The 22,642-nt window shown below is 41.8% G+C and overlaps 1 protein-coding gene across 1 annotated transcript in view; it reads left to right on the top strand.

Moving 5' to 3' along the window:
* Positions 1-22,642, top strand: part of CD247 (CD247 molecule) — a 127,537-nt gene that overhangs the window by 82,544 nt on the left and 22,351 nt on the right. The window contains exon 2 of the mRNA XM_073668561.1: positions 8,076-8,179. Within this exon, the coding sequence (XP_073524662.1) occupies positions 8,076-8,179 (104 nt within the window). The remainder of the gene's footprint in view (positions 1-8,075; positions 8,180-22,642) is intronic.

Here is a 22,642-nt window from a genome sequence, read left to right as displayed (position 1 = left end):
GTGTCAGCAGACAGTATCACACAGGACAGGCTGAGATACATGGGGTCAGTAGACAGTATCACACAGGATAGGCTGAGATACATTGGGTCAGCAGACAGTATCACACAGAATAGGCTGAGATACATGGGGTCAGCAGACAGTATCACACAGGATAGGCTGAGATACAGTGGGTCAGCAGACAGTATCACACAGGATAGTTTGAGATACATGGGGTCAGCAGACAGTATCACACAGGATAGGCTGAGATACATGGGGTCAGCAGACAGTATCACACAGGACAGGCTGAGATACATGGGATCAGCAGACAGTATCACACAGGATAGGCTGAGATACATGGGATCAGCAGACAGTATCACGTAGGATAGGCTGAGATACATGGGATCAGCAGACAGTATCACACAGGATGGGGTGAGATACATGGGATCAGCAGACAGTATCACACAGGATAGGCTGAGATACATGGGGTCAGCAGACAGTATCACACAGGACAGGCTGAGATACATGGGATCAGCAGACAGTATCACACAGGACAGGCTGAGATACATGGGGTCAGCAGACAGTATCACACAGGATAGTTTGAGATACATGGGGTCAGCAGACAGTATCACACAGGATAGGCTGAGATACATGGGGTCAGCAGACAGTATCACACAGGATAGGGTGAGATACATTGGGTCAGCAGACAGTATCACACAGGATAGGCTGAGATACATGGGGTCAGCAGACAGTATCACACAGGATAGGCTGAGATACATGGGGTCTGCAGACAGTATCACACAGCATAGGCTGAGATACATGGTGTCAGCAGACAGTATCACACAGGATAGGCTGAGATACATGGGGTCTGCAGACAGTATCACACAGCATAGGCTGAGATACATGGTGTCAGCAGACAGTATCACACAGGATAGGCTGAGATACATTGGGTCAGCAGACAGTATCACACAGGACAGGCTGAGATACATGGGATCAGCAGACAGTATCACGTAGGATAGGCTGAGATACAGTGGGTCAGCAGATAGTATCACACAGGATAGTTTGAGATACATGGGGTCAGCAGACAGTATCACACCGGATAGGCTGAGATACATGGGGTCATTAGACAGTATCACACAGGATAGGCTGAGATACATGGGATCAGCAGACAGTATCACGTAGGATAGGCTGAGATACATGGGATCAGCAGACAGTATCACACAGGACAGGCTGAGATACATGGGGTCAGCAGACAGTATCACACAGGATAGGCTGAGATACATGGGATCAGCAGACAGTATCACACAGGATAGGCTGAGATACATGGGGTCAGCAGACAGTATCACACAGGATAGGCTGAGATACATGGGGTCAGCAGACAGTATCACACAGGATAGGCTGAGATACATGGGGTCTGCAGACAGTATCACACAGCATAGGCTGAGATACATGGTGTCAGCAGACAGTATCACACAGGATAGGCTGAGATACATTGGGTCAGCAGACAGTATCACACAGGACAGGCTGAGATACATGGGATCAGCAGACAGTATCACGTAGGATAGGCTGAGATACAGTGGGTCAGCAGATAGTATCACACAGGATAGTTTGAGATACATGGGGTCAGCAGACAGTATCACACCGGATAGGCTGAGATACATGGGGTCATTAGACAGTATCACACAGGATAGGCTGAGATACATGGGATCAGCAGACAGTATCACGTAGGATAGGCTGAGATACATGGGATCAGCAGACAGTATCACACAGGACAGGCTGAGATACATGGGGTCAGCAGACAGTATCACACAGGATAGGCTGAGATACATGGGATCAGCAGACAGTATCACACAGGATAGGCTGAGATACATGGGGTCAGCAGACAGTATCACACAGGATAGGCTGAGATACATGGGGTCAGCAGACAGTATCACACAGGACAGGCTGACATACATGGGGTCAGCAGACAGTATCACACATATTTAGCCTAGATTCGGACTCAGCAGAAAGCATCACACACTAAAGGGTTAGATACACGGCTCAGCAAATAGTATCGCACACAAATTGCTGCCCCCAAAATACATAATGTACATTGAACGCATGTATTTAGTATTCTATTTCTAAGAAAATATACTGAGAAATCTGATACGGCTTTTAACCTTCTCTTATGAAATAGCTTTAAAAAAAATAATAAAAAAAATAATTAAAACATAAAAAAGAAATGTTATAAATACAAATTAAAAGAATAATATTAAAAAAAAATCAAAACTACATTTCCTATAGTCGCTTTTTTAGATTTAGGATAAACATTGAATATCTGAGATGATATCATTATAATTTTAAACAATTGTTATAAAATATATGTTAATTTAATACTTACTTTTATGTTTCCATTTTTACTTAATTTGAGAATATATTCATTTTTTATTTTCAGTATATGCTAAACTTAATTTGAAACAATATTTATATTTATTTAGATCCCTTTTAATAATTGAGTTTTACAAAGTTTGGAAAGTTTTTTCTTTTTCTGTTCAACTTAATTTGAAAAATATTTAGTTTTCAAAACTTTTAAATATTCATAAAATTATAATTTGACAAATATTCTTCAATGTTATTTAATTAAAAAATAAACCAGAATATAAGAAGTGCAAAATCATCAGCGTAAATTTTATATTTATTTTTAATGTGAGCCTGATATGGTAGACCTATTGTACAAATATATTATTTATATATCAGTACTATAATATTATTTATAATATATTATATATATATATATGATATATAATTATTATAATATATACTATATGTATAATATAAATATGCAATATAAGTTATATTATAACATAATATAATAATTATATAATATAATAATATTTATCTTATCAGCCTATAAACTTTTTCTTTATTTAAACGTTCATTTTCAAAAACTTGCATAAACTTTTTATAACAATTGGAACTGATAAACCCATGGGCGGTTATTTTATTTTTTTGGCCCGATATGAGCATATACCCCTTTACGTTTTTTTTCAGTCTATTTTGAACTCGATTTAAAAAATATTAAATTTTTGAATCATTTTAACAATTTATTTACACAATTATAATTTTACAAATATTCTTTAACTTTTAAATCATGAGAAGAAAATTCAAAAGCATCATTTATATTTAATGTAATTTTGTTTAAAACCTGACTCGATATGATAAACATATTGCACAGATATATTATCTTTTACAATTCCCTACCTCCGAAAAGTCACTTTTTTGGACTAGTATAGCTGTCAACATAATTTAAAAATAAACAATTACCTAAATCAATATTCATAAATAATAGGCGTCCTTAATGGATCAACATCTATCATTTATTTTATATATTTATATTTTCAATGTATTTTTTTTCTTGAAAAATAAGAAGGAAAAAAAAAAAAGATTCCCTTTTAATTTTGAATTCTGCAAAGTTTGGATTTCGGATGGAGAATCACAACTTTTTTTGTTTCTTTATAACTACCGTAATTATTTTACCGAGGGCCCCCCATCGGGCTTATGCACTCTACGTCACATATATGAGCCACAAGTGAGAACTTATTGTGAACAGATGGCAAGTAGATAAGTTCTCAGCCCTGTTAAGAAGCACAGGAAACCTCGACGTTGAGAAGCACAGATGCTGATCTACACTTGGTAACCACACTGAGCACAACACAACATTAAAGTTTTTTTTTTTTTTCTATGTTGCTTTCGTCACAACATTGTATATAAATTTTTTTATTCTCTATTTAAATATAAAAATAATTTATTAATAGAAATTATAAATAATTTTGGGTGAATTTGGTGGATGGGGATTAAACCGTATTTTTTTTTTTTTTGTAACTACTTCTTTTTAATTCTTCAATTTGAAGACCAAGATTAAGAGATGACACACAAAATAATTGATGTAGAAATTTTTGTAGGAATGTTTACAATAACCATGGCTGTTCTACAGGGGCCGTCAATGTCATAGATAAGGCCTCCATGGAAATAAGAAAAAAACTATCCCTTAAAGTATTTGTTGGTGATAAGAAAAATATTGCTGCTTTCTTTCTGAAATTGCATCACTCTTATCTATGAGCAAGCCAGCAAACACAGTATAATCGATGTATACATTTTTGTAGGAATGTTTACAATAACCACGGCTGCTCTTCAGGGGCCGTCAATGTCATAGATAGATAGGTTCTCCATGGAAATAAAAAAAAAACTATCCCTTAAAGTATTTGTAGGCAATAAGAAAAATATTGCTGTTTTCTTTCTGAAACAGCATCACTTGTCTATGGGCAGGTCAGCAAACCTAGACTCAACTCATGCACAAGGGTGGTCCAGTTTAAAAAAAAAAAAAAAAAAAAAAGACATTCTTCCCTCTTTAAAAAGGGGCAAAATCTAAATATATGTAGCTGTAGTTATGAATACGACTTTGTAAAAATGTTAATTGCTCCAGGTTTGATTTTTAAAGCAAATCTATTTTTGGCGATTTTTTTTTTTTTTTACATTTTTGTTAATTTAAAAAAAGAAAAATATTATTATGAAAATAATTAAAAAAAAGAAAAAACGCATAAATGTGGGAAAATAAAAACAGACATACAGAAAAAAACCAAATGCCTGTAAACTGTTAATTAATAATAATACATAGAAAGTGTACTATTGTTTTACATTTTTTTTTCTTACAAAATCTTCTAAAAACGTAGTTTTCTTTTATTATAATTTTTTTTTTTTAAGCAGAAATGACAAACACCAACAGAACAGAACTCTTTGAGGCCGGAGCGAGTAAACTTGAGTCTAATTTTTCTGTAGAAAGTGTTTTCTTGACACGTTATCAGTAGGAATCCCAAGTCTGTGGTTTAAAAAAAAAACCAATGAATATTATCCATTCTCCAATGGAGAAATATACTAAAAAGATACAGATCTGATCTTGAGGGAATCTAGAGGAACTCATTGCATAACTGCAGAACCAAAGCAGATAACTTCGAGAAACTAGTACACAGGACAAAGTGAGAGGCCGAAAGTACAAAAACCATGCGGTTTGTGCGTCCAGGCTTCAGTGTAAAATCTAAATTCTAAGAATTTTGCAAAGTGATAAAAAAGTGTATCCTAGAGAAACCACAATACCCGCTATAACACACAAATGTCATGGTTAAAAGTGGGATAACAGTCAGTATCACAGTCCTAATATCTAAATCATATTGACAATGATATGGGGAAGTATTGTGGTACTTTTCTTTTGATTACAAAGTAGTATTTTTGTATATATGATAGTATTAAAGTATCTATTGTACATAGGAGGCAGAATGATAGCAGTTATATTCTTGTACATAGGGGGCAGTATTATAGTAGTTATATTCTTGTACATAGGGGCAGTATTATAGTAGTTATATTCTTGTGTATAGGGGCAGTATTATAGTAGTTATATTCTTGTGCATAGGGGCAGTATTATAGTAGTTATATTCTTGTACATAGGGGCAGTATTATAGTAGTTATATTCTTGTACATAGGGGGCAGTATTATAGTAGTTATATTCTTGTGCATAGGGGCAGTATTATAGTAGTTATATTCTTGTACATAGGGGCAGTATTATAGTAGATATATTCTTGTATATAGGAGCAGTATTATAGTAGTTATATTCTTGTACATAGGGAGCAGTATTATAGTAGTTATATTCTTGTACATAGGGGGCAGTATTATAGTAGTTATATTCTTGTACATAGGGGGCAGTATTATAGTAGTTATATTCTTGTACATAGGGGCAGTATTATAGTAGATATATTCTTGTATATAGGAGCAGTATTATAGTAGTTATATTCTTGTACATAGGGAGCAGTATTATAGTAGTTATATTCTTGTACATAGGGGGCAGTATTATAGTAGTTATATTCTTGTACATAGGGGCAGTATTATAGTAGATATATTCTTGTATATAGGAGCAGTATTATAGTAGTTATATTCTTGTACATAGGGAGCAGTATTATAGTAGTTATATTCTTGTACATAGGGGGCAGTATTATAGTAGTTATATTCTTGTACATAGGGGGCAGTATTATAGTAGTTATATTCTTGTACATAGGGGCAGTATTATAGTAGATATATTCTTGTATATAGGAGCAGTATTATAGTAGTTATATTCTTGTACATAGGGAGCAGTATTATAGTAGTTATATTCTTGTACATAGGGGGCAGTATTATAGTAGTTATATTCTTGTACATAGGGGGCAGTATTATAGTAGTTATATTCTTGTACATAGGAGCAGTATTATAGTAGTTATATTCTTGTACATAGGAGCAGTATTATAGTAGTTATATTCTTGTACATAGGGAGCAGTATTATAGTAGTTATATTCTTGTACATAGGGGCAGTAATATAGTAGTTATATTCTTGTACATAGGGGGCAGTATTATAGTAGTTATATTCTTGTACATAGGAGCAGTATTATAGTAGTTATATTCTTGTGCATAGGGGGCAGTATTATAGTAGTTATATTCTTGTACACAGGGGCAGTATTATAGTAGTTATATTCTTGTACATAGGAGCAGTATTATAGTAGTTATATTCTTGTACATAGGGCAGTATTATAGTAGTTATATTCTTGTACATAGGAGCAGTATTATAGTAGTTATATTCTTGTACATAGGAGCAGTATTATAGTAGTTATATTCTTGTACATAGGAGCAGTATTATAGTAGTTATATTCTTGTGCATAGGGGGAAGTATTATAGTAGTTATATTCTTGTACATAGGAACAGTATTATAGTAGTTATATTCTTGTACATAGGAACAGTATTATAGTAGTTATATTCTTGTACATAGGAGCAGTATTATAGTAGTTATATCCTTGTACATAGGGGCAGTATTATAGTAGTTATATTCTTGTATATAGGAGCAGTATTATAGTAGTTATATTCTTGTATATAGGAGCAGTATTATAGTAGTTATATTCTTGTATATAGGGGCAGTATTATAGTAATTATATTCTTGTACATAGGAGCAGTATTATAGTATTTATATTCTTGTACGTAGGGGCAGTATTATAGTAGTTTTATTCTTGTATATAGGGGCAGTATTATAGTAGTTATATTCTTGTACATAGGAACAGTATTATAGTAGTTATATTCTTGTATATAGGGGCAGTAATATAGTAGTTATATTCTTGTACATAGGAACAGTATTATAGTAGTTATATTCTTGTACATAGGGGCAGTATTATAATAGTTATAGTCTTGTACATAGGGGCAGTATTATAGTAGTTATATTCTTGTATATAGGAGAAGTATTATAGTAGTTATAGTTTTGTACATAGGAGCAGTATTATAGTAGTTATAGTCTTGTACATGGGGCAGTATTATAGTAGTTATATTCTTGTACATAGGGGCAGTATTATAGTAGTTATATTCTTGTACATAGGGGGCAGTATTATAGTAGTTATATTCTTGTACATAGGAGCAGTATTATAGTAGTTATATTCTTGTACATAGGGTGCAGTATTATAGTAGTTATATTCTTGTACATAGGGGCAGTATTATAGTAGTTATATTCTTGCACTTAGGGGGCAGTATTATAGTAGTTATATTCTTGTACATAGGAGCAGTATTATAGTAGTTATATTCTTGCACTTAGGGGGCAGTATTATAGTAGTTATATTCTGGTACATGGGGCAGTATTATAGTAGTTATATTCTTGTACATAGGAGCAGTATTATAGTAATTAAATTCTTGTACATAGGAGCAGTAATATAGTAGTTATATTCTAGTACATAGGAGCAGTATTATAGTAGGTATATTCTTGTACATAGGGACAGTATTATAGTAGATATATTCTTGTACATAGGGGGCAGTATTATAGTAGTTATATTCTTGTACATAGGGGGCAGTATTATAGTAGTTATATTCTTGTACATAGGGGGCAGTATTATAGTAGTTATATTCTTGTACATAGTAGCAGTATTATAGCAGTCATATTCATATACAGGTATTTTCTCGTACATACAGATGAGCTCTATAATTTGCAGATATGTTTTTTCTATGTGCTGACAATTAAAACTTAACCTATATCTTCACAAGTCTTCTATATATATTTTTTTTTACAGATGCACAATTTTTTGGTCTTACGGATCCCAAATACTGTTACCTTTTGGATGGAGTATTGTTCTTCTATGCAATCATTGTCACCGCACTGTTCATCAGAGAAAAGGTAAGGGGTATTGTTTATGTGCATACTTATTGTCCTACAGGATTAATATTTGTCTACAAGTTCATCATTCGACGGCTTTCACAGGTTCCCATGAACAGCGAAGCTCCAGAGGTAAATTTCCTGTAGAAAACATAGAATCAGTCAAAAAATAACTGATCATATTAATTATTTGATAATAATACAATTACCCTCAATGCATCTCCATGTATGACAAAAGTATCAATCTTTTTTTTCCCCCTTTTTTCTCTCCCACTTACTTTTATTCTGGGAGAGAAGCTAAAAAACGTATTGCTGCTTTAATCTATCAGTAGTCAGGTCAAATGCTGGAGACAAATCCTCGTATGGATTTTAATATAAGTTGCAAAATAAATATGCAGAAATTTTTTTAAAAACCTTGTATCATAGACTGCTGAAGGCTTACCAGTACAGATGAGCAGATCGATTTGCCAAGTATCGACTTTGAGTTGAATTTTCTAAAAATCGCCAATTTGATTTGAGAGGATCAGATATCAGGCGCGGACACTTGGGCTTCCCTAAATGCTTTGCAGCTATCACATTACATGGTCTAGAGCAGCCAATTTGGGGGACTGTCACAGCCAGTATAAAATAGGGGGGCTGGACATGGAATACCATTTTATGCTTGTACATTGTAGGGATATAAGGTTGGCATGCAGATGGGGAGAGAAAAATACCTAATCTGATTATGGTGTAGCACTGCGGTGCTTAAGTAGATTGAAAATGGGAGTGCTAGTCTGTCTGTTAATAATATAATCCACAAATTCAAGTGTTATATAGGGAAGTGCTGTAACTGTATAGTCACGCGGTTGATCTGATATATGCTCAGTAACAGCACCTAATAAAAGCCTTTTTTTTTTATTCTTCACACACTGCAAACAAGGAGGGGCAGTATTAAACCCCTCAGTGCTATTTTTACAACTAAAACAAAACCCTGAATCCAAGGCTTGTGTGTCACAGAAAGTGTGCTTCCTGCATCCTGAGATGGGAAAGCCTTTTTTTTTGTTACACCCTAAAGAAAGATCTCCTTAATCCGGAAATTTAAACACACTGTCAACCTCAAGAACTGTGCCTTGGTTGTTGTAATAGTCCATTATTAGACGTCACCGGAATACAGCAGCCTTTTGCAGGTGCGTGCTTTTGGGACCTGAATTTTCTTTGCTTTTCTTGTCCCTTCCTACTATGTAAAAGCATGCGGTTGTGGTTTTTGTTATATATATAAAAAAAATCTTTTAAAGAAGTGTCACAGTTTAGTTTTTCAATACCTGTTTTATTGTCCAATTTATCAAGCATACAGCAAAAGCCCCAAGGCCATACTGCATGCTGTTGCCACAATTCTATTTCTGGTCATGAACCTACATGTAGCTACTTCACAATGTAGCATTATATGGTTACATAGCTTCCATTGCATTTTGTTGAAATGGGGGATAGTTAAGAATGAAAAAAAAATTAAAAATAAAAAAGAAGTAAGGTTTAGCAACTGTTTTACTAGTTGCATTTAACAATTGTAGGTGACACAACAATAATGCTGGTTGATGCCGGAAAATAACTTTGTGCGTGTATAGCTATTTAGAGACTTACCTTTTTTTAAGGCTAAGCAATTTTTGTTAAGGGGGGGGGGGGGGGGGGGGGGATTCTGACCCCTTTACAACCTTAAACGTATCCATATGTCCAGGTCGCCAGGTACTTACCAATCGATTTTGCGTGAACAGAGGCTGTGCGCACACAATTGCCACCGGGTGTCAGCTGATTCTGACACCACTCCCGACACTTTAGCCCCCTAAATACTTACCCTGAAATCGATCGCAGAATTTAGCCAGCAGGCAGAGGGAGAGAAGCCCCTCTGCCCTTGGATTGGCGCTCCAGTGACGTCATAGCGGAGGGCCGTTCGTTGCTATGGTGAACCGATGTCGTCATGACGACATCCGGGTCACCAAAGTTAGCAAACTTGGTAGATCATGCACAGTGCATGATCTAACAAGTTTGCCTGTCAGTGCAGCGCTGACAGTTTGTATAGTATAGGAATGCTCCTGCATTCCTATACTATACAAGCGATCAGCCTGCAAAAAGTGGGACAATAGTGGGACAAAGTAAAAAAGTAAGAAAAAGTTTGATATTGCCATGTTCGGAACGACCCGACCTATAAGACTGTCTCACTAGTTAACCCCTTTAGTGAACACCATAAAAAAAATGAGGCAAAAAACTATGCTTTATCATCATACCGCCACCGCCAAACAAAAAGTAGAATAAAACGTGATCAAAAAGACAAATGTAAATAAAAATGGTACCGCTGAAAACGCCATCTTGTCCCGCAAAAAAAACAAGCCGCCATCCTGCTCCATCAGCAGAAAAATAAAAAGATATAGCTGTCAGAATAGAGCAATGCAAAAATAATTATTTTTTCTATAAAATAGTTTTCATTGTGTAAAAGCGCCAAAACATAAAAAAAACAATATAAATGTGGTACTGCTGTAATCATAGTGACCCGAAGATTAAAGCTACCTTATCAATTTTACCACTCGCGGAATGACATAAAAAAAAAAACAATTCCTGAATTGCTGTTTTTTGCTCATTCTGCCTCCCAAAAATTGAAATAAAAAGCGATCAACAAATGTCATGTGCCCAAAAATGGTACCAATAAAAACGTCAGCTCATCCCGCAAAAAACAAGCCATCACATGACTCTGTCAGCCGAAATATGGAAAAATTACAGCTCTCAAAATATGGCGATGCAAAAACAGCATCATTTAGTGTGTGACAGCTGCCAAACAAAGAAAAAGCTATATAAATCTGGTAACGCTGTAATCGCAGCAACCCGAAGAATAAAAGCATCGAAACACTTATACCGCGCACGGAACGGCGTAAAAAACAAATAAACCCAATTCTTCACCAGTTGTTGATTTGTTCATTCTGCCTCTCAAAGATCGCAGTATGGCTCGGCTCATATTTATCCTGCGCTCTGCGCTAAGCGCTTACACTGAAGTCTCCCTGTAAATCTCTGAAATCTGTGATTCAGACGGGATCAACAACTGAAGATCCCCTATAATGAGGCAGATGGAGGCACCGTGGATGCTGTCAGCCACAGTTTTGTACACCTCTGAAAAAAGGACACTGCTGAACAGAGGCCAGTGGGAGTCCAGAGTAAATCTGCTGCCTCATTATAGTGAATGAATCCCTTGGGATTTCATCTGAATCACGTCACTCGGAGATTTCGATGGAATCTGCGATGTAAGTGCTCAGCATAGAGCGGAGGATAAATGGGATCCAAAATGTTATGTAAAATGTTTCCAACAAAAGCTTCAAATCAATCTACAAAAAAAAAACCCCACTCAGGTCCGTCATCTGTTAACGTAAATATACGGGATCTTCAACATTACTGGTAGCACAAAGGCTCTGAAAAGCAAAATGGCTCCTCCCCCAAAAAAATCCAGCGAATTCTGCGCTCCCAAATCCAAATGCCACCCTCCCTTCTGAGTCCCCGTGTGCCTAAACTGCAGTTAGCGTCCACATATTTGGCATTTCTGTAGCGATGATAGCCCGCCCAATTTACGGATGCATGTGTCCAGAAGCACGAGCTGGGCACAATGTACTGGTCACTACAACATACTGGTCACTACAACAGTAGTTTGCAATTTTCACTCAGTAACATCCACTGCTGCTTGAGTCTGGAAAACACCCATGCAGTCACAATCGTCACTAAACCTGAAGATAAATTCCCAAAGGGGTATAATTTCCAAAATGGGGTCACTTAAGAGGGGATTCTGCTCTTCTAGCACTTTGATGACTCCATATACAGAGCCCCTAAGTATTTCAGAAAAATCTGCTCTCCAGGAGGAAAATAGCGCTCTGTCTCTCCCAAGTCTCGCTGTGTGGCTAAGCCGTACTGTACAGCCACATATGGGGTATTTCTACATTCAGAAGAAATTGTGGGGCAAATTTTGGTGCCATTTGTACTCATTTCCCAGTGTGAAAATGAAAAAATCTGGGGCTAAAAAAAAAATTTTCGCGGTAAAAATGTAATTTTTTTTCTTTAATACCCAATGGTATAAAATTCTGTGATCCACCCGTAGTGTCAATATGATCACTGCACCCCTAGATGAATTCATTGAGAGGTGTAGTTTGTAAAATGGGGTAACTTTTGGGGGGTTCTGCTGTTCTGGCAACTCAGGAGCTCTGCCAGTGTGACATGGCCCCCTCAAACTATTCCAGCAAAATGTGAACGCCAACATGATACTTCTTCCCCTTCTGAGCTTTGCACTGTGCCTGAAAATGAGTTTTCAACCACATATGGGGTATTGGTGTACTCAGGAGAAGTTGCAAAACAAATTTTAGGGTCCATTTTCTTCTTCTATCCTTGTGAAATTAAAAAAAAAAATGGGGCTAAAACCAAATGTTTGTGGGAAAAATATATATTTTTTCATTTTCACAGATCAAAGTTGTAAAATTCTGTGAAGCACCTGGGGGTTCAAGGTGCTCACCACATGTCTACTTAAATTACTTGAGGGGTCGAGTTTCCAAAATGGAGTCACTTGTTGGAGGTTTCCACTGTTTAGGCACATCAGGGGCTCTCCAAAAGCGACATGACACCCGCAGACCATTCCATCAAAGTCTGCGTTCCAAAACATCACTCTTTCCTTTCTGAGCCCTGCCGTGCGCCCAAACAGTAGTTTTCCCCCCACATATGAAGTATCAGTGTACTCAGGAGAAATTGCACAACAAATTTTACTGTGCAATTTCTCCTGTTACCCTTATGAAAATAAAAAAATTGGGGCTAAAATAACATTTTTGTTGGGAAAAATTAGATTTTTTATTTTCACAGCTCAACATTATAAACTTCTAAAAAGAACCTGGGGGTTCAAGGTGCTTACCAAACATATAAATACTCTACATACCTTGATGGGTCCTGTTTCCAAAATGGGGTCACTTGTGAGGGGTTTCCACTGTTTAGAAACATCAGGGGCTCTCCAAACAGGACATGGCATCCGCTATGATTGCAGCAAATTTCACATTCAAAAAGTCAAATGGCGCTCCTTCCCTTCCAAGCCCTGCCGTGCACCAAAACGGTAGTTTTCCTCCACATATTGGGTATCGGCGTACTCAGTAGAAATTGCACAACAAATTGTATTGTGGAATTTCTCCTGTTACCTTTATGAAAATGCAAAATTTGGGGATAAAAAAACATTTTTGTAGGAAAAATTAGATTTTTTTTTATTTTCACGGCTCAATTTTATAAACTTTTCTGAAGCACCTGGGGGTTCAAGGTGCTCACCACACATCTAGATATGTTCCCTGAGGGGTTTAGTTTCCAAAATGATGTCACTTGTGGGGGTTTCCACTGTTTAGGCACCTCAGGGGCTCTTCAAAGGCGACATGGCGGCCGCTAATTATTCCAGAAAATTTTACATTCAAAAAGTCAAATGGCGCTCCTTCTCTTCCGAGCTCTGCCGTTCGCCCAAACAGTGGTTTTCCCCATATAGGGTATCAGTATGCTCAGGACAAATTGCACAACACATTTTGAAGTCCATTTTTTCCTGTTACCCTTGCGAAAATTTGTGTCTCAAGTAAAGTTTTTGTGAAAAAAAGTGAAATGTTCATTATTTTTTTTCCACTTTCCAAATCATTACTGTGAAGCACCTGGAAGGTTAATAAAGTTCTTGAATGTGGTTTTGAGCATTTTGAGGGGTGCAGTTTTTAGAATGGTGTCACTTTTGGGTGTTTGTTGTCATATAGACCTCTCAAACTCACTTTAAATGTGATGTGGTCCCTAAAAAATGGTTTTGTAAATTTTGTTGGAAAAATTAGAAATCGCTTCCCAACTTTTAATCCTTAGAACTTCCTAACAAAAAAAATGTTGTTTCAAAAATTGTGCTGATGTAAAGTAGACATGTGGGAAATGTTATTTATTAAATATTTTGTCTGACATAATTCTCTGGTTTAAGGGCATAAGAATTCAAAGTTCGAAAATTGCAAAATTTTCGCCATATTTCCATTTTTTTCACAAATAAACGCGAGTAATATCGAAGAAATGTTACCACTATTATGAAGTTCAATATGTCATGAAAAACAATCTCATAATCAGTTGGATCCGTTGAAACGTTCCAGATTTATTACCTCATAATGTGACACTGGTCTCAGTTGTAAAATTTGGCCTGGTCATGAAGGTGCAAACAGCCTTGGGGGGTAAAGGGGTTAAACAGAAAATCTATATATATAATCATCTTATCCCGTCTGTCCGTCTTTCTGTCTGTCTGTCCAGGAAATCCCGCGTCGCTCATTGGTCCGGCCGCGGCCAATCAGCGACGCGGGATTTGAGAAAAAGATGGCGGCCGTTAGCGGCTCATCTGCCGGACGGACGTCAGCGGCAATGCAGCCGGGAGATGAGGCGGCGCGAGGCGCTCATCTCCCGGCCGATAGCAGCAGAAGTATCCCGACCGGCGGCGGCGCAGCTGACCTCCATGCTGCTAGGGTGTCAACGGAGGACCGGTGAGCGGCGCTGCCGTCGGGATACTTCTGCTGCGAGCAGCCACTCATCTCCCGGCTTCTCGCAGTGGAAGTAGCCGCACAGGCAGCGACGCTCCTCGGTCCTCACCAATACGATTCCACTCCCCTCTCGGCTTCTCACAGCGGAAGTAGCCGCTCAGGCAGCGCCGCTCCCCGGGCCTCACCAATACGATTCCGCTCTCCGGTCCTCACCAATACGATTCCGCTCTCCGGTCCTCACCAATACGATTCGGTCCTCCGGCCGCGACCAATCAGCGATCTTGGCGCCACATTTAAACACTGCTGTGCTGATTGGTCGCGGACGCTGCCCGCGACCAATCAGCGATTTTGCCGCAAAATTTAAACAGCGGCCGCGACCAATCAGTGATCTTGATGCAAAATTTAAACACCGCTGTGCTGATTGGTCGCGGCCGCTGCCCGCGACCAATCAGCGAGATTGGCGCCAAATTTAAACAACGCTCTGCTGATTGATTGCGGCCGCCAGCAGACCGTGACCAATCAGCGAGATTGGCGCCAAATTTAAACAACGCTTTGCTGATTGGTCGTGGCCGCCAGCCGACCGCAACCAATCAGCGAGAGTGGCGCCAAATTTAAACAACGCTCTGCTGATTGGTCGCGGCCACCAGCCGCTACCAATCAGCGAGATTGGCGCCAAATTTAAACATCGCTCTGCTGATTGGTTGCGGCCGGCGACCGCGACCAATCAGCATTATTGCCGACAAATTTAAACCCGCTCTGCTGATTGGTCGCGGCCGGCGGCCACGACCAACCAGCGAGATTGGCGCCAAATTGAAACACCGTTTTGCTGATTGCTCGCGGTAACGACTAATCAGCGATTCTATCGCCAAATTTAAACAAGCTCTCCGGTCCTCACTAACACAGTTCGCTGATTTGTCGCGGCCGCCACCCGCGACCAATCACCGATATTGCCGCCAAATTTAAACACCGTTTTGCTGCTTGGTCGCGGTTGCCGGCCGCGACCAATCAGCGATTTTAGCAGCAAATTTAAACAACGTTCTGCTGATTGCGCCCGGTCGGCCACATACATATTCTAGAATACCCGATGCGTTAGAATCGGGCCACCATCCAGTATCTTTATAAAAAAAAAAAAATAACACAGCTACACACATTTTACTTTTTGCACCAGACAACTATACCGTGGTCTGTTGCAGCTTTTTTTAGGCAGTATCTGGTCGATCTTGTCATCCTCTACTACTCCTTGTCGTTCTCCGATAAGCTGCAGCCCGGAATTATCATGAGCAACAATGCACACAACCTTCTGTCTGTCTTACGGTTGGACAAAGTAACTCGTGTTCCCTGAATGGCCTACATCCTGAATTTAATTGTGCAACATTTCCATCACAAATATATCCACTTGAGGAAGGTGATGTCTGTGGACAGGAAAGTGTCAGATAATTTCTGTCAATTTTATGGGCAAAGCACGCCCTCCTAGCGTTGCAAAAACTAAACAGTCTACCAGAGCGCCAGCTGATTTGTGACATCACAATCCTCTGCAATTCAGCGCTGTATATGTTACATCATCTGTACAAGCAGCATAAAGTGGTGACGGACTACATCATGCAGCAGTCAAACTGTAGCATTGTTTAATTTGAGATCCTACATTGGCAGCTGATGAAGGATGCGAGTTGCCTATAGAAACCTTTTGAAGAGGTGACAAAATCTGTCTTTAGGAACACGTGTGGAATCAACAATGTGATCCTGTTAATATTTATCCTGGAAAAAACACTCACCAGAATGAATTAGGGGATGGAGGATGAGCAGCAACTTGCAACTGTTTATCACAGTACGCTCTATGTTGGGGATCCTCAAGGTTTATGTTACATGCTGCAGGATTTGGAGGAGGTGTAACAGCAGGTGGATGTGGAGGGGGATTTAGACTTGAAAATGATGATGACGACCACGATGATGACCATGAAAACCAAATATCACAGTGGGGGGGTGAAAATGAACCAGCATATTGTTAACATCAAGCAAGAGATGACTATTGGATAGTCACTTTCAGACCCTCACTATAAAGGCAAAATGTAATTTGTCAAAATTAATCAGGCATGGATCAGTGCCAACTTTCATTCACCTACAACTGATGCCAACGATTTAATCGGCCATACCACCCACCTGCTTTAATGTTCGTTGACGGTCTTCTACACCAGTCTGCTGTTGCCAATGCCGATGGTCCAAGATGAGCTTGGTTCATCTATACTGTAATACAGCTGGTGCCTGGGCTGCCATTGCTTGCCCTAAACTGCCACACATCTCCTTGCCTACTACATCCTAATTCTCTACCGTGTGGATTCTCCCGCTGTTACTATCACTGAACAGCCATACCAGCCGCACATCTCCTGGCTATCAACTGTGTCTCATAGTGCTAGACCAGGGGTGGGCAATTAATTTTCCCGAGGGGCCACATGAGAGACTGTGACTGTTGGGGAGGGCCGAACCAATAGGCTGAAATTAATTCTGCTCAATATTAATATTAACATATTAATTCTAATTATTATTATTAATGATTACATAAATATGAATTGTGTAACTTAATATTGAGCAGAATTAAGTGTGCTGACATCCCCCTATATACAGCTTGAGCCCCCACACAGCCTCTCTATATACAGCATGAGCCCTACACAGCCCCCCATGTCCATTATGAGTCCCACACAGCCCCACAAGGCCAGCATGAGCCCCACACAGCCCCCCCATGTTCAGCATGAGCCCCACACAGCCCCGCCCGTGTTCAGCATGAGCCCCACACAGCCAACCCGTGTCCTGCATGATCCCCACACAGCCCCACTGTGTCCAGCATGAGCCCCACACAGCCCCCCCGTGGCCAGCATGAGCCCCACACAGCCCCCTCATGTCCAGTATGAGAGCCCAAGAGCCTCCCCAGTGTCCAGCATGACAGCCCTCCCTAGTTTCCAGTATGACAGCCCTCCTTAGTGTCCAGCATTAAAGCCCCCCAGTTTCCAGTATGAGAGCACCCCTGTGTCCAGCATGACAGCCCTCCTTATTGTCCAGCATGAGAGCCCCCCAGTGTCTCCAGCATGACAGCCCTCCCCAGTGTCCAGCCTGACAGCCCTCCCCAGTGTCCAGCATGACAGCCCCCCCTGTGTCCAGCATGACAGCCCCTCCTGTGTCCAGCATGACAGCCCCTCCTGTGTCCAGCATGAGAGAGCCCCCCTGTGTCCAGCATGAGAGCCCCCCCTGTGTCCAGCATGAGAGCCTCCCTGTGTCCAGCATGAGAGAGCCCCTCTGTGTCCAGCATGAGAGCCCCCCCCTGTGTCCAGCATGAGAGCCTCCCTGTGTCCAGCATGAGAGCCCCCCTGTGTTCAGCCTGAGAGTACCCCCCCTGTGTCCAGCATTAAAGCCCCCCTTCGTCCAGCATGAGAGTGCCCCCCCCTGTGTCCATCATTAAAGCCCCCCCTATGTCCAGCATATACTTACCTCACTCCCTGTTCCCCTGGCGCTCCTGTCTGAGAAGCACTGACTCTCCGCAGTGCACAGGCTGACGCCATCGCGTCAGCTGTTTCTAATGCTGATTGATGGAAGAGCGAGGTAGCGGCCCCTCCTCCACCAATGCATTCACAGCGGATTGAGACCGCGGATTGAGACAGCGGTGACGGCGTGTGGGCGGGCAGTGACGGCGGGCAGTGACGGCATGTGTGTGAGCTGGGAAGGGCATAGTGCGGCCCGTGGGCCACTGTTATCAGCCCCTTGGCAGTCTTGGTCCACGGGCCGGACTGGAACAGCCAGAGGGCCGAATGTGGCCCGCGGGCCGCACTTTGCCCAAGTCTGTGCTAGACTGTACTGCTTTGGCAGTGGCTGCAGAAGCTGACCCAAAGCTGTTACACATTTCCTTTACTTCCCCATCCTAATTCTCTACCATGTGGCTTCTGCCACTACACACGTACATCAGCCAGACATTTCCTGGATGCCCAGTGTTTTTATAGTACTAGATTGTACCGATGTGAAAATACATGAAACAATTGCCAAAAGATGGCTAATTTTGGGATAAGCTTAGTGACAAGCATTAATAAGCCAGCATGTTTCTACTCCCTAAAAAAGGTCTTGTACATAAGGGGCAGTATTATAGTAGTTATATTCTTGTACATAGGGGGCAGTATTATAGTAGTTATATTCTTGTACATAGGAGCAGTATTATAGTAGTTATATTCTGTTACATAGGGGGCAGTATTATAGTAGTTATATTCTTATACATAGGAGCAGTATTATAGTAGTTATATTCTTGTACATAGGGGGCAGTATCATAGTAGCTATATTCTTGTACATAGGGGCAGTATTATAGTAGCTATATTCTTGTACATAGGGGCAGTATTATAATAGTTATATTCTTGTACATAGGAGCAGTATTATAGTAGTTATATTCTGTTACATAGGGGGCAGTATTATAGTAGTTATATTCTTGTACATAGGAGCAGTATTATAGTAGTTATATTCTGTTACATAGGAGCAGTATTATAGTAGTTATATTCTTGTACATAGGGGGCAGTATTATAGTAGTTATATTCTTGTATATAGGAGCAGTATTATAGAAGTTATATTCTTGTACATAGGCGGCAGTATTATAGTAGTTACATTCTTGTACATAGGGGGCAGTATTATAGTAGTTATATTCTTGTACATAGGTGGCAGTATTATAGTAGTTATATTCTTGTATATAGGAGCAGTATTATAGTAGTTATATTCTTGTACATAGGGGACAGTATTATAGTAGATATATTCTTGTACATACGGGGCAGTATTATAGTAGTTATATTCTTGCACATAGGAGCAGTATTATAGTAGTTATATTCTTGTACATAGCAGCAGTATTATAGTAGTTATATTCTTGTACATAGGAGCAGTATTATAGTAGTTATATTCTTGAACATAGGGGCAGTATTATAGTAGTTATATTCTTGTACATAGGGGGCAGTATTATAGTAGTTATATTCTTGTACATAGGAGCAGTATTATAGTAGTTATATTCTTCTACAGAGGAGCAGTATTATAGTAGTTATATTCTTGTACATAGGAGCAGTATTATAGTAGTTATATTCTTGTACATAGAGGGCAGTATTATTGAAAATGTATTCTTGCATGTAGGGGGCAGTGTAGTAGGATTTATATTTTTGTATATTGGTTGGTGTAGCGCCGGCGTCCCTGCCCTCTGCTAGGCAGGGACGCTGTTCCCCTCACCTCTCTGCTCCGTGCCCGGCGTCCTCCTCCCGCTCTGCTGGCAGCGCGCGCTCCTTCCCGGCCACTGTGCTTAGGGCGCGCGCGCTCTCCCTCCCTCTTAAAGGGGCCGCGCGCGCCGTCCTAAGGAGTCCCCGGCCAATGGCCGGAGGACTTCACCATATATAAGGCACCTCCTCCAAAATGGAGGTGCCCGAGCAATGTTGTTGCACTGTTCACTACTCTGCTTCAGCCCTCAGGTCCCGTTGCCAGTTACCTGCCAGATACCTGCCAGATTCCTGCCAGCTTGCTGTCTTATTCCTGCCTGATATTCTGCTACCTGCCTGCTAGCCTGAGGTCCGACGGTCTGCCTTACTACTCCTGTCAGTCTGTCTAAGGACCAGCTTGCCCGCTCACCTGGGAGCGCACATCAACTACCTGCCTGCTTGCCTGAGGTCCGACGGTCTGCCTTCCAACTCTTGTCAGTCTGTCTATGGACCAGCTTGCCCGCTCACCTGGGAGCGCACATCTGCTACCTGCCTGCTAGCCTACCTGGAGGCTCTGCCGTCACGTGCTGTGACCACCTGCCTGTCCAGTGACTCCTGCCCGCTCACCTGGGAGCGCTCATCTGCTGCCTGTCTGCTAGCCTACCTGGAGGCTCTGCCGTCACGTGCTGTGACCACCCGCCTGTCCAGAGACTTCTGCCCGCTCACCTGGGAGCGCTCATCTGCCGCCTGTCTGTTGGTCTTCCTGGAGGCTCCGCCGTCACATGCTGTGACCACCCGTTTATCCAGAGACTCTCGCCTGCTCACCTGGGAGCTCACGTCTACCATCAGCCGCCACAGGTCGTACCAACCCTTTACCCAGAGACTGCCCCGGTCACTTGCCGTGACCATCTGCCCGTTCACCCAGAGACTGCCCCGGTCACTTGCCGTGACCATCTGCCCGTTCACCCAGAGACTGCCCCGGTCACTTGCCGTGACCATCTGCCCGTTCATCCAGAGACTGCCCCGGCCACTTGCCGTGACCTCCTGCCCGTTCTTCTAGAGACTGTCCCGGTCACCTGCTGTGACTGCCTGCCTGGTCGCCACCCGCTCCCTTACAAGGACCGCCCCCTTATATAGTAGCTCAGAGGTTCCGCCTCCCAGACCCGTTACAGTTTGCTCGGGCCATGGAACCCGGTGGCACCCAAGCTCCCTCGCTCTCGGACCTGTGTCATGAACTGTCCCGTCAGAGGTCCCAACAGGAGTCCATCCTGGGTCACCTGCGGAATGTCAATTCTCACCTGGACACTCTGACTGCTCCGCCAGCAACCTCCGCCAGTGCCATGACTCGCAATCCGGCAGCTCCGCTGTCCACTAATACCATGGTATCCTACCCCGGACCCCGGCTTTCTGCACCTCCTCGCTTCGGAGGCGACTCCGCCCAGGCTCGGGGCTTCATAAATCAGTGTACCCTGCACTTTGAACTCCTGTCCCACCAGTTTAACTCCGACCGGGCCAAAATTGCCTTCATCATGTCCCATCTCACCGGGGAGGCCCTGGCCTGGCTAAATCCTCTATGGGAGAGAGGAGACCCCCTGGTGTCCGACTTGCCTGCCTTTCTCATGGCTTTCCGGAAAGTCTTCGACGAACCCGGACGGAAGACCTCATCCGCATCATCACTGCTACGCCTCCGTCAGGGAAGTCTCACCGTGGGCCAATATGCCATACGGTTCCGTACCCTTGCCTCGGAGCTGGCCTGGGATAACGACGCTCTGGTATCCGTCTTCTGGGAGGGTCTGTCCGGCCGTATTAAAGATGAACTTGCCGGTCGGGACATTCCTACCACTCTCGATGACCTAATAACTCTTGCCACCCGGATTGACCTACGGTTCCAGGAGCGTGCCAAAGAGGTCACCCGTGAGAGGAGGTTTCCACGTCTAGCTCCTACTTTTCAGAAATCCGTCTTTCCCCAGGTACACTCTCCTGAGCCTATGCAGGTCGACCAGACCAAGATGGTCAAAACCCGTCAGGACTTACGCCGTGCCGAGGGGAGCTGCTTCTACTGTGGCAGTAAGGAGCACCGGATCCGTGCCTGCCCGGAGAGGTCGGGAAACGCCTGTGTCTAGGTTCGCTCAGAGAGGTCGACCTAGACAAGAATAAATCCTCTCCATCTCTGCTGCTGTCAGTCTCAATCGTCTGCGGGGAGAACCGTTATTTCGAACTAGCCCAACTTGACTCTGGAGCAGCCGGGAATCTTATTTCACAGTCCCTGGTAGAGAAATACCGCATCCCCACCAAACCTCTGGCTGTACCCTTGTCTGTTGCTGCCGTGGATGGGGGTCTCTTACCACGCCCCATCCAACTCATCACCGAATCCATTACTCTGCAGGTGGGAATGCTGCATTCTGAGAGTATCTCCTTTCATGTTCTGCCTGGACTCTCTCACGCCCTCTTGCTAGGTCTACCTTGGCTCCAGAGACATGCACCCGTGCTTGACTGGCAGACCGGAGAAGTCCTTCGCTGGGGACAGGACTGCCATAAGACCTGTCTGGTTCCCGTCCATCCCGTCCGTCCTTCTCCTACCCCAGCTAATCTACCTGGACTTCCGATTCCTTATTGGTCTTATGCTGATGTCTTTAATAAAAAGGAGGCAGAGACACTACCCCCTCATAGACCATACGACTGCCCTATCGACCTGTTACCTGGTACTACTCCTCCCCGTGGGCGTATTTATCCATTATCCGCTGCTGAGACCCGGTCGATGTCCGAATATATTG

Source organism: Phyllobates terribilis, unplaced genomic scaffold (assembly GCF_046119375.1).
Source record: "Phyllobates terribilis strain yellow unplaced genomic scaffold, ASM4611937v1 Scaffold_2__4_contigs__length_985480577, whole genome shotgun sequence".
Classification (NCBI taxonomy): Eukaryota; Metazoa; Chordata; class Amphibia; order Anura; family Dendrobatidae; genus Phyllobates; species Phyllobates terribilis.
Note: the sequence above shows the minus strand (reverse complement) of the source record. Positions and strands in the feature narration are given on the sequence as shown.